The sequence below is a fragment of the Anoplophora glabripennis genome, unplaced genomic scaffold, assembly GCF_000390285.2.
Source record: "Anoplophora glabripennis isolate ALB-LARVAE unplaced genomic scaffold, Agla_2.0 scaffold726, whole genome shotgun sequence".
In the NCBI taxonomy this organism is placed as follows: Eukaryota; Metazoa; Arthropoda; class Insecta; order Coleoptera; family Cerambycidae; genus Anoplophora; species Anoplophora glabripennis.
Genome location: NW_019416805.1, coordinates 25,994 through 38,803, shown reverse-complemented (window position 1 = coordinate 38,803; position 12,810 = coordinate 25,994). Strand labels below are relative to the sequence as shown.

The window sequence follows — 12,810 nt, the reverse complement described above, 5'->3', positions numbered from 1 at the left end:
TTTTTTTGTGTAAAAAAAGTTGGAAAATAAGAATTTGATACCAAAGATGATGATACCTTAAAGTATAAAAAAGTTATGTCCTTTTTAAAACATTCAATCTACTGCAGGCAGCGCCCTCTATGAACTTTAACCAAAATGTGAACACATTTCAATTCCTCTACTTAATGAACTCCAAACCTCAAAATTTTGTGAGGATATTTGCATTTGTTCAAGAATAAATGAAAAAAAAAACTAAAATAATATTTTACATTTAACACCCTGTATCTCTTTAACTGTCAACTTTTGGATTAAGGTAAGTTCGGCTAAATCGCAATATTTGTGCTTTGAGAATCTACCCATGAACTTTGACCTATTAGCTCGGAACCACCCTGTATACAATTTTTTTGTAATTGTATAAAAAAATTAATTTAAATTAGTCATATTTATTTTGAAACTTGAGAAATTTGAACAAAAATTTTTTTATTCATATATTTTTTTTATTAAATATAAATTTTTCTTCTACATCATGCGTAAGTATTGAAACCGCAAAATTTTATCGTTTAATTTTGTCGGACAAGCAAAAAAAACGATAATTTTGTCGGACAATTAAATTCTTAGATTAATATGAAATTTTTTTAAATAATGACGCTTTTGTCCGACAGCTGGTTATCACCAACCATGTTGTCGTTAAGTTGACATCTTCGGGGCGTCGGACTGCAAAAACTTCTCAAGAATTTTGCCGGACAATAAGATACTTTCATTTCAAATCTTATTACCAAACCCTCCCAGAAAAATCAGCTTGCTGGTTGTCACCAACCATAATGTCACCAAATCGACATATTTGGGGTGGGGGACAAACTCAAAATACCAACATTTGTGTCGGACAAATTTTTTGGGGGGTTTAAAAAAAATAATATATCTTTCATTTAAACTTAAAAAAAAGTACTGGTCATAACATTCCATGTTTATGCCAGATTGACATGTTTTCCTGAAAATCACGGGAAAACTTACCACTGTTGAATTTTTCTCGTAGTCAAATCTTGGGAGACTCGTCAAACTTAAGCTGCACGCAAAGTTACAGCTTGCTGGTAATCATTTTTTTCTTTGTACGTGGGCCCGTGGACTATTATTATTAAAGTTGTTTCTAATACCAAAGAAAGCTCAAAATTCATTTTATTTTTCTCCCAATATGAGGCAAACTAGGTTAACTGCACATTCTTATATAAGTGGAGCGATTTGTGTAAATAATTATAAACAAGAGCAACAGTAAGCGCTAGTGGCTCTAAAAATGTGTCTTCGTATTATTTTGGTAAGTCATTAAAGGATTCAGTAAATAAATAGGGTTCATAAAGGGGTCAATTCATTTGCGAAAAATATTTCTGCCAGTCGAGTTTTTACATCCTGTATAATTGTATAAATTGTAGTTCCTTGTCGAATATATTTGTAAGTATATGTACATTTCTGTTTAATTCTTTATCATGCATATACCGCAGTACATATTTTTCAATTTTCTGCTCTAGTAAAAGAGGATGTGAAACGCCAGTAATTGGCAGTTGACAATCCCTGCAGGGGGAGCAACGTCTTTATTAAAGTGAAGAGCACTGAACTAACGGAAATCCTCTAGTCTAGGGGAGTGTATTTGCATTTGCCAACACTAACAACGTTCTGCGTTTGGTCTCATCAAAGCGATTTGGGTCAATATTAGGAAACAGTTGCAGGCTAGAAGGGAGGCTCGCGAGAATTCATTGTTAAAACTTTTTTTATCGAAACATTTGAATTATGCAGTGGTTTGTGTGTGGTGCATAAAGATTTAATCTACAAATATCCTTTTATAGGCAACTTCTTACGTATGATCAAATGATTTCATGATGAGGCTAATATGATACTGGCTTTTTATATTTCTGTCATGGTGGATAACTTTCCATTTTTTTTTTTTAAACGAAGAGCACTTTGGATGGTCTCCCCTAATCTAAGGGCGTATTTGTGTTGCCTACACAAACGACATTCTGTGTTTCGCTTCATCAAAGGATTTGGGTCAATATCAGGAAACTGTGCTACATAGAAAGGAGTTCATTGTGAATATTTTTTAAACAAAAGTGTTACAATATACAAGGCGTTTTACATTTAATATGAAATTACGTGTTATTTATACATTGCCAGTATACAGAAAATTTAACCAAAGCTTGTAAAGCTATTAAGTTAATATACTTCACCACCAAAACGTTTCCTTAAAAGTTCAAAGATTTTTTCGTTTAATTTTTTACCGATAACTATTTTCTAAAGATACAAATTAATAATGAGGTATATTTGGTGGATTGCTTTGTTTTATTCTGAGATTCACGAAATAATTTCAGAATCTTCGTTGAATTGGTCTTTGCAAAATCAAACATTTGAATAAATTTAACCAAATTATTTAAATACAGAGGTTTATGAAATGAGAGTTAATAATTTAAATAAATAAAAGCAAACATTGACGGAAAACTAGTATCACTGAGTAATAAACATATTAACCAATGAAATTGGAGAGGAACATAGGATTAGAAATACAGTTTCAAATGGGTATAGTCAAGAGTCCAGAAAATTAACTGAGATGAAGCTTTATACCTTTTTAGGAAGCTGTAATCCAAAACTGTTTAAGAAATAACTTCCTAAAGTTATGGCATGGACTTAGAAAACACCTTGTATAGGGTTCGCGTCTCGGGTTCATAGCAGACAAACGAAAAACGACACTTAAACTTTATCATTGTTTGTGAATATTTTTTTAATTTTTAACAACCACTTACTAGTTTGTTTGTTATGGAAGAAATAACGTTTGACAGAAACTAATATGTAAACAGACTTGTGACAGCAGTTTCAGCCATTGTTTTCACAGCAATGTTGATTAAATCAGTACAATAGGATACATTTTTGTATAATGTTTGTTATTGTAACTTTTTCAGGAAGAGATAGAAAAAATGTGCACAAAAAATGTTCATAAAAATAGATAATTTTAGTTATCATAAAAATGGGTATTTTCGTGGAAAAAAAAGTTGACGTAATTTTTTTTATTTTCCGAATTTTGATAAAAATGTTTTTCAAGTGCAAAACAGACCTTAGCGAGTCCCCATTCATGTCATCTAAATAGGTTTTTACTGTCGTTTTTCGTTCGTCTGTTATGGGCCCGAGACGCGAACTTTGGGACACCCTGTACATTTTTAAAGTAGTAGTAGTCGTGTTCTAATTCTAGGAATATTATCTAAACAATTTTATTGAAATAAATCTGAAAACACATTATCAACGTATCAGCGTTTACTTAAATAAAAGAAAAACAATTGTTGCGATCAGCGACATTAAAAAATTGTACATAAAATTATTTTCTAATTTAATGCAAACGACAATGGAAATTGCATTAAATCAATATGAGCGTGATATTAAACGAGCTAGTTCGATTATACTAGCAGGTAGCGATAAATGCTGATTGTATTTCTCAAAAATGAAGTGTTTGTATCTTATGTGCCTTTACTTTCTTATTCAAATTCAGCTGGGGTAAGCTAATAGGACAAATATATTCAACGGGGGTAAATAAAGTGCCCCTTCCATTAACTGTAATAACTATTTTATTGTCAACTGCACAGTGACGTCACTTCATTACATTTCATCGCTATTCTTTGTCTCAGTCAAATAAGTACATGTCAAAAGTTTTCATATGTTAGTACCTCTCTAATACTATGTATTAAGTTAATATCAACGGTTCATATTCAAAAAGAATTTTATTTAAATACATTTCAACCGCTCCACTGAGGTTTAGAGATTTTTAGTTGATAGTGCCAATCACGCAAAGTTGGTTGCCTATGATCGAAGGTCAATCGGCTTGTAATCATGCATGAATGACGGCATATTCTTAGGTACACGATCTCGAATAGTTCCTTTAGGCATAAGTTGACTTGTACGTATCTGTTGTCAAACAAATTATTTCAATAGATTGTACCAGACGATGAAAACAAAGAATAGCGCAAATCCACATCATTATTTAAAAATTAACCAAATTTAGAAATTATTAAACATCTGTTTGTTCTAGATCTCTAGCAGATGATGAGGTAATGATGGCGGAATGTCGAGCAATACACATTGATGGTATCTTTTGCGATATAGAAAATGAAATGTTATACTACATTGACACTTTTGCTGCAACAGTTTATAAGCAGTACGACTGGCATACCATAATAAAAAAGTATAAGTTAGGTGGGATATATGTACTTTTGTTACTGTCTATATTTATTTGCATAATTCTGACAGAAATATCTCGCACTTAGAAAGTATTCTCTAAAGTCAGATGTGACCGTTTTGATGATGCATTTATTGGTATCTTGGAAACTATAAGAGATAGGAAAATGGTTAGATGGGTACAGTTTTAGACAGTTCTGTTGCTAACACAATGGCGCTTGCAGCTCCTCAGGTTACTTTGAAAAAAAGTAAACGTGACGTTTTTGAAAATCATCTGTAACTTTTTTATATAGGGGAATTTTTAAAACCTTAAAAAACTTTTTCCCAGCAAATTTTTCAAGGAATTTTACTGTATATTTAGATTTTTATTGCGACGTTTCGATTACGAGAAACAATCGTCAACTTTCTTTTTTCTTATGGGCGCCATATTGAACTTTAAGCTGAGCAAATAGAGCAGCTTTTTGGTTTTCCAATGATATAATATAAGTAAGAAACGATTTCAAAAACAACCTCAAATATCAGAATTTTAATATTTTTAATAAATCTGGCAACACTAGATAATTTCGAAACTATTACAGAATAACCTCAAATTTGTGTAAAAGCTTATCATTAATGTCATCGCGTTGAGTGAAAAAATTATAGTAATAGTCACGTGTTTACGAAGAAACGCCCCATTAGTAGTCTATGAATCTGACGATATTCTGTCATTATGCCTTTTAATTAGAATGTCTAAGCAAGTTAATGTGTTTTCTTTTGAGTTTCTAAAGATAATTTATTATTTTTTTATTTTAGATCTTATTCCATATTTATTACCAAAGCAAATGATAACTTATGAGTAAGGCTGTCAGAGAGAGCCTCAATTCAATGGCGTTCTTTTCACGTTCGTGTCACGTTAGTATACTGTTGCTTTGTTATCGAGCGGATGTTGCGTAATTAATTCCTATCCGTTGGTGTTTATGCTGATGTATTGTAGACAATTTAATTTGTTGATTTTTAGTAAATAATGCGTACGCCTATGTCCTGCGGCTCAGTTCTGACAGCTCCACTTATGAGCTATTTCTTCTGTGAATGTTATATCTAATTTAGGTATCGTATATTTTCAGGTGTCACGTAATAACATAAACCTTAGAACAAATTTTTCTAGAAGAAGTTAAATCGCGGTTTAATAAATTAATAACAGTTTTGTTAAACTATTAGATAAATTTTGTGATTGTCTATTTTGTCATGTCTCTATTTTGTTACTATCATTTTAATATATTTTAATCATTTTACCTTATTTTCTCTACGGAATTGAATTTATTTAAAAACTTTTGTTCCAATGTGACAGAAATAACTAATTAAACAAAAACAGTAAAAAAAATACAACAAATAAATAATTATAGTCAATACGTAACTGTATGCAATACATACAGGGTGAACAATTTCTACAATTAGATTACAATATTATTTCTGAAAGAACTACCTAAACAGAAAGTAATTTAGATGTACACTGACTACCGAAATGTAGAATTACTAGCATGGTTTGTAAACATTAAATGTAATAATAAATATGTCAAATTTTGTGAAGCGCGTTCTAGAAATACATATTTTTAAAATTTATTATTTTTATAGGTAGTGTTTAAATTTGAGTTAACTTTTTAATTTCTTAATAAACTACAAAATTTATTCAAAATAACTAGATATCTTCATTGAATATTAATGTAGACATGTTGCAGTTAATAATGGAAAAGACAATTTTTTAGCAAAATTTTCCATCACGTGTTCACATAATTCAATTTGAGTAATTTGCTCAATTATGTTTTCTTGCTGAAGTTGAATGGTTTGAGGATTGTCAGCATAAACTTTGCTTTTCAAAAAAAAAACATAAAAAGAAGTCTAATGGTAATAGATCGCATCATCTTAGTGGCCAATTGTCATCTCTTCTTTGAGATATTGTTCGATTACCAAATTTCTGATTCAAAAGGATTGTTTTCGTTGCTGTATGACATGTTGCACCATCCTGTTGAAACCACATATCCTGCACATTAATATGCCCCAATTTAGCCAATATTAATCATGGTTCGATATCGAGCACCATTCACAGTAACTACGTTTCCAGCTTCATTTTGGAAGAAGTATGGACCAATCGCTCCACTAGACCAAAAACCCCATCAAATAGTCACTTTTTGTGGATGCATTGGTTGTTCCAATATTATTCTTGGGTTTTCTTCACCCCAGATGCGCCAATTTTGTTTATTAACATGCCTATACACCAATTTCAAAATTAGCTTCATCACTAAACATGACTTTGTTAAAAAAAAATATCATTTTCTTCTTTCAAACAAGAGCCCAATTAACAAATATACGACGTAATCCATGGTCAGTTAATAATAATTCTTGTGCTAATTGTTACTTGTGAGCTTTTAAGTGAGGATCCTTATGCAAAATATTGAATAAAGTGGTTTGTTTAATGCCTAAATGCTGTGAATGATAACGAATTGATGTATTTGTTTCTGCTGTGACACCATCATTGACAGCTGCAATATTTTCTTGTGAACGACCACTATGACTGTAAAATTTACTTCTTTGATATTGAATTGTACCAGTTTCTTCAAATTTATTTCGAATGGTGCTCTTTGCTGGACAATTTGTTTTTCCATTTGTTCCAACCTTTGCATAACTTTCACAAAATTTAAAATAATTTTTAACAATAAAGGTGTTCAATCGTATGTGCCTCCATTAACCGCCATGTTTCTACTTAACAGCTGTCAAAAAACCAAAATCATTTTAGTAAAAAAAATGGCGGCAAATTTAAAAAGTAACTCAAATTTGAACAACCTCTACAAACTTCTTAATATTTATATATGACGAATATGAAAATGGAGGCGAAGAGCATATTTGGTAATAATTTTAATTTTTTTTTAAAATTAGTGTAAATCAGCTTAATACATTTAAAGTAAAGCAGAGCCTTCAAGAATCTTTAAATTCAAGAAACCCCTGAAAAGTGAGTGTTGAAATTGGTCCACTCTATTCATACAAATAATAATATCTGGCCTGTTTCTTTTCTGTTCCAGAAGGTCGTAATTCTGCTGCTGTGATAATTCCATTTAGGAAGAATAACGATGAGTTAATAGTAGCAGCAGACAGATACTTGTATAAATTGACCTGGCCTAACCTACGTGTTCCAAATTTCAACAGAGTTACCGGTAATGGTAGTATAGAACTATTGATGAAGGTTGATGATCTAGAACCTACGGAGCAATTTAATTATGGTAAAGTTGACAGCAAGGGAAGACTGTGGTTGGGTAAGAACAATTGTAGATTCAAAGAAAATAAAGAAAATCATGCAAATATGATGGTAACGGTGCCGATACAATAGGAGAATATAAAGGGTCTCCTAAAATGAATTGTGCGCCATTTTCATTCCGAAGAGTTGGCAGTATTTGTGCAGCATAATTCGTTCTGACGTGCTAGCTCTGTGTAAATGGTTCCAAACAGTTTTGTGCTCAATATCTAGCTCCATACCAATTTCCACACAACTTATATGCTTATCTTGCTGGAATTTTATCAGCTTTTCCACTGATTGGACGATCAGAGCGTGGCTCATCTTTCACATCAAAATTACCAGAACGAGAGCGAGTAAATCATTTCCGCGCAGCAGATCTTGATAAAGTACCTGCACCATACACAGAACAAATTTTTCCACAAGTTTGCACAGTATTCTTCCCTTTGTCGTAATAATATTGCGAAATATAGCGCAATTTTTTATTCCAACCACTGCACCAATAACACTCAAAGTAACGCTTGAAATGTCATCTTTACAATGAGCGTTTATTGGTGTCGCTGTGATCAGTGGTTCGTGAGTTATTTGCAATTGACGCCATCTATCGTGGAAAACGCCACAAACCTTTTCCCAGACCTGTATTATGTAATTTCTCTTCAATCCTTTCTCCTTCAACTTGTGTCGTTTATTTTTGTGTTATCTACACGGTTGGGAGTATGTATGTAGGATGACCAAGAAACACACATTAATCATTGACTGGCAACTAAAACCATTGTAAATCCCTAAATCTTAATTTCACTAATATTAACGATTCGTTTGCAATGAACACTGACAAACTGTTATTGCTTCAATAATTTTTAATTTTATAGAAATTTAGTTGTTAATGTGAAGGAAATAATATACTGTTCCAAACAAAGTTACTGGTCACGTAGCTTTGATTCATTTATGAATGGTCCATGTAAACATATTTGGTGGAACAAAGAATGTACTCCTCCTTTTTCCAAAGAAATAGAGACCTAAAACTTTGTATTTCTGATTAGGAACCATAAAGAGAAACAAAGACCTCTCATTGGCTTCAGAAAATAGTAACTTTTACGTATTTGATGGGAATGATCTAGGGAATTTTAGGAAAATAGCGACGAACGTCACAAATGGTATGACATGGTCCAACGACGGCAAGCGGCTATATACTTCCGTTTCATCGCAAAGACTGGTATTTTGTTATGATTTTGAAGAAAAAACTGGAAGCATCGGTAAGAAAAAGATCTGGTTACTACGTATTAAAAGAAATATGAACGAAAGATCAGTCACAGGTTAATCATTCAAAAAACGTTCCATAAAGTGCAGAATAAACCAATTGTCAAGTGTCAATTTTATTATGCATTGTATAACCAGTGTCCAAAAAGTCTGGAATCACCTGAATAATTTCCCAGGTAAATTATTTTTGAATATTGTTAAGGTCATTCTTGTAGTAACTTTTGACGAGGAATTCAATGGTGACCTTGGATTTGACCTTGACGATGACCTTGAAGGTTATTTCAAGGTCACCTCCATTTTTTTATGGAAACCCCCTGTTTTCTACTTCGGCAATCGATAGAGCGGGAAACTCTAAGATCATAAATCAGGGTTGACCTTGAAGGTCATTCAAAGGTTAACTTAAATTTGAGGGCTGGATATCTCCGAAGGACACAGTTGATGAAAATAGTACAAAGCTCACTTTAGTTATTTTGTTTAATTGCAATTAGTAGTGATCCTAAACTCGACCTTCTTGGTGTCTTTCAAGGTCATTTCAAGGTCAATTTCTTTATTCACGATAATGAAACACCCCAAACGTGAGAGCAAGGGTACTCACGATAATACAGCACCCCAAAGGGAACAGAAATTATTACGTCCACGTCGATGTTCCTGGGTAACGCTAAAAGTAAAAGTATGACAACTTTCGCTCTTTTGATTGCCGACGTCACATGAGATTTTCAGTAAAAAAAAACCTTGAAATGACCTTGAAGGACACCAAGAAGGTCGAGTTTGAGGTCACCACTAATTGTAATTAAACAAAATAACTTAAGTGAGCTTTAAACTATTTTCATCAACTGCGTCCATTGGAGATATCCAGCCCTCAAATTTAATTAACCTTTGAATGACCTTCAAGGTCAACCCTGATTTAAGACCTTAGAGTTTTTGGACGTAAAATTTCCCGCCCATTCGAAAAAGGAGGTTCCATAAAAAAAATTGAGGTGACCTTGAAATAACCTTCAGTCATCGTCAAGGTCAAATCCAAGGTCACCATTGAATTCCTCGCCAAACGTTACTACAGGAATGACCTTAACATTTTCCAAAAATAATTTACCTGAGAAATTATTCAGGTATTTCCAGACTTTTTGGACACCCTGTATGTACAAATAAATGATAAATGACTTGTTTCATTTTGCTTGATGCCATGACTCCGTGTCGAAAAATTTAAGTTTTATGTGATTCCAGATGATCAAAGGATTGTGTTCGACATGAGAAACCATCCCAAGTTGACTGGTACACCTTATGGAATGACAACTGATTCCTCTGATAATCTGTGGATCGCCCTCTACGAAGGACATCGCGTGAGTGTAAATAAACTAAAAATATATTATTTCTGAAGAGACTAACTTGTTCACAGGTCATCAATGTCAACCCTAGAACGTCAAAAGTCATTAAAGTAATCGAAATGTTTGCGACTTACTTAACCTCTGTTTGTTTAGGAGGTTTTCGTGGGAACCTGCTTTACGTGGGTACTTCCAAACGTTTTCTAAATGCATCCATCTTACGACCTGACGATCGAGATCTTTTAGGTTGTGTGCTTGCTGTTTATGTAAAACCTGCAGCAAAACAATCAGATAAAAAATTTAATGGTACATAATATATTGTTAACACAAATTAAATCATCCTAAAGTTGTTTTGTTTTTACCGGTACCTAATAACCAGGATTTTTTATTAACAAAGATATTTCTATATAGTAAAGTGACATTTCATGTGGTAAAGTGTCACTTTAGTAAACGATTTTAAATTTAGTAAAATAACATTTAGGGTGGCCAAATGAAAACGAAACAGAGCCATTTTCAGGAACTGCGTCAAGATTGTAGAAGAACACTGAGACCCGTCGATTTTATATTAAAGGGGGACATTCTTTGCTGGTATTTTTGACTCCGCCACTTTCACCCCCAAGCAAGGGTAAGCATCACCCCAAAATATTTAAATGGCATTGGGGGTTGAGTAATATTTCTTTTGAAAGCTCTTACAATTCTCTTTACAACAGACTTTAAATTTTATAATTCCGCCCAATACTTATTAAGAATTTTGATTTTAAAGTTGAAACTTATGTACAAACAATTAGTAACGGTAAAAATGTCAGTCATTCGAGTTAAGTACGCCAATGGTATAAATTTAGTATTTCATTGGTTTTTGGCGATTTGTTATCACTTTCGTAAAAAAAAACACAATTGTAAAAAACATAAATGAATGCTATATACACACAATGAACGTAAAGTTAGTGGATTCCAAATTATTTTCTAGTATTCTTTGGAAGCGTTGGTTGGTAGTTTATTAATTGTTTTTGAAAATTAAACACTATGGTTTATTCCATTGCTAAAAGGGTAGATATCATTTCGTTTTACTTTATGAACAATAAATGTACGAATAGAACAGCTCAGCTATTTAATGAACAACATCAAGATCGACATGTCAGAAGGAAGTATGTTCTAGAGTTAGTAAAAAAATTTCAAGAGACAGGGAACGTAGCCAATAAAAAACGAGAAATTGAAAAACCTATAGTTAATGAAGCTAGTGAAGTTGCAGTTTTGGGACAAGTTCATCTTGATCCTACATTAAGTACGAGGCAGCTGGCATCTGTGTCTGGGATCAATCGAACTAGCATACAAACCATTTTGAAGAAGAATAAATTCCATCCATACAAAATACATTTAGTCCAGGAACTTCATGAGGATGATTATGACCGCCGTTTGCAATTTTGCGAAATAATGAGTGAGCGAGCAGGGAACGATCCACAGTTCCTTTTTAACATCTGTTTTTCTGATGAATGCAGTTTTTTCTTGAACGGGACGGTAAATCGTCACAATTGCCGCTATTGGTCCGATTCAAACCCAAGAGTTTTTCACGAGGTGCATACACAGCAACCGGAAAAATTAAATGTATGGGCTGGAATTTTCGGTGACCGGCTGGTGGGTCCTTTTTTTCTACCTGGTAATTTGACTGGCCAAATGTATTTGCAATTACTGGAAGACGCTATTGACCCTGCCTTGACTGATATTATTGAAAATGTTCCAGAGTATGATGAAGATCATTTGATTTTTCAACAGGACGGTGCTCCTCCGCATTATGCGTTAATTGTCCGTCAGTATTTGGACCAACGTTTTCTACGGAATTGGATTGGGAGAAGAGGCAGCATTGAGTGGCCTCCACGATCACCGGATTTATCGCCCCTTGATTTCTTTTTGTGGGGATACCTAAAAAGTAAAATCTATAAAACACAGCCAGCGTCGCTGGAAGATTTGCGTCAAAGAATCGTCGACGAATGCCGTCGAATCACTCCGGAAATGCTTCGGAATGTGCGCGAACGTTTCGAACAAAATCTTTATTCTTGTATGGAAGCGGGCGGTCATCAGTTTGAACATTTAATCAACTAAGTAGTAAGTAAGCAACTAAACATAATTTAAATTTTAAAATGTAAATTTTTTTCAAAGTATTGGGCGGAATTATAAAATTTAAAGTCTGTTGTAAAGAGAATTGTAAGAGCTTTCAAAAGAAATATTACTCAACCCCCAATGCCATTTAAATATTTTGGGGTGATGCTTACCCTTGCTTGGGGGTGAAAGTGGCGGAGTCAAAAATACCAGCAAAGAATGTCCCCCTTTAATCTAAAATCGACGGGTCTGAGCGTTTTTCTACAATCTTGACGCAGTTCCTGAAAATGGCTGTGTTTCATTTTCATTTGACCACTCTGTATTACCTGTCAAAATGCAAAAAATAACATTAATTTCTTTCTTGTAGTGTCACATTTGGCAGAAGGAAAGTTTCTGCTTAGGATTGCTAAAATAATTATCAAAATATCACCTTCTGTTTTGATAGTAGAGAATTCAGTATTATTTCAATAATTGGCACATTCACTTCTTGCTCTAAAGGGACGGATAAACCATTGTCAAAGAGAGGAGCATTTTAGAGGGAAGTCCTATAGCCTAGGAGGCGTATTTGGATTGCCAAAGCCACCAGCATTCTATGTTTCGCTTCATCAAGGCAACTAGAGTCAATATCGGGAGACCGCTGGCGCTGAAACCAGGTGGGAGGTCCATGAGAGTCCAATATAAAAACTTTTTGCATGG

General features: G+C 33.4%; 2 protein-coding genes across 2 annotated transcripts in view; one reads left to right on the top strand and one right to left on the bottom strand.

The window, feature by feature from the left end:
• The window catches only part of LOC108915564 (ankyrin repeat and death domain-containing protein 1A-like), a 95,378-nt gene that overhangs the window by 58,759 nt on the left and 23,809 nt on the right, over positions 1-12,810 (bottom strand). The window lies entirely within an intron of this gene.
• On the top strand, positions 3,376-10,351 carry LOC108915565 (regucalcin-like). The gene is made up of 6 exons (XM_018721631.1): positions 3,376-3,504; positions 4,037-4,200; positions 7,236-7,466; positions 8,485-8,697; positions 9,923-10,038; positions 10,095-10,351. Exons 1-6 carry the CDS (start codon positions 3,452-3,454, stop codon positions 10,332-10,334), a joined length of 1,017 nt encoding a protein of 338 aa, XP_018577147.1. The 5' UTR covers positions 3,376-3,451; the 3' UTR covers positions 10,335-10,351.

What these genes read in the sequence shown, in the direction of transcription:
- LOC108915565 (XM_018721631.1), top strand. Translation starts at nt 3,452, where the DNA reads ATGAAGTGTTTGTATCTTATGTGCCTTTACTTTCTTATTCAAATTCAG. An exon ending in CTTATTCAAATTCAGCTGGG is followed by an intron (nt 3,505 to 4,036) that starts GTAAGCTAATAG and finishes TGTTTGTTCTAG; the next exon opens with ATCTCTAGCAGATGATGAGG. An exon ending in CAAGGGAAGACTGTGGTTGG is followed by an intron (nt 7,467 to 8,484) that starts GTAAGAACAATT and finishes ATTTCTGATTAG; the next exon opens with GAACCATAAAGAGAAACAAA.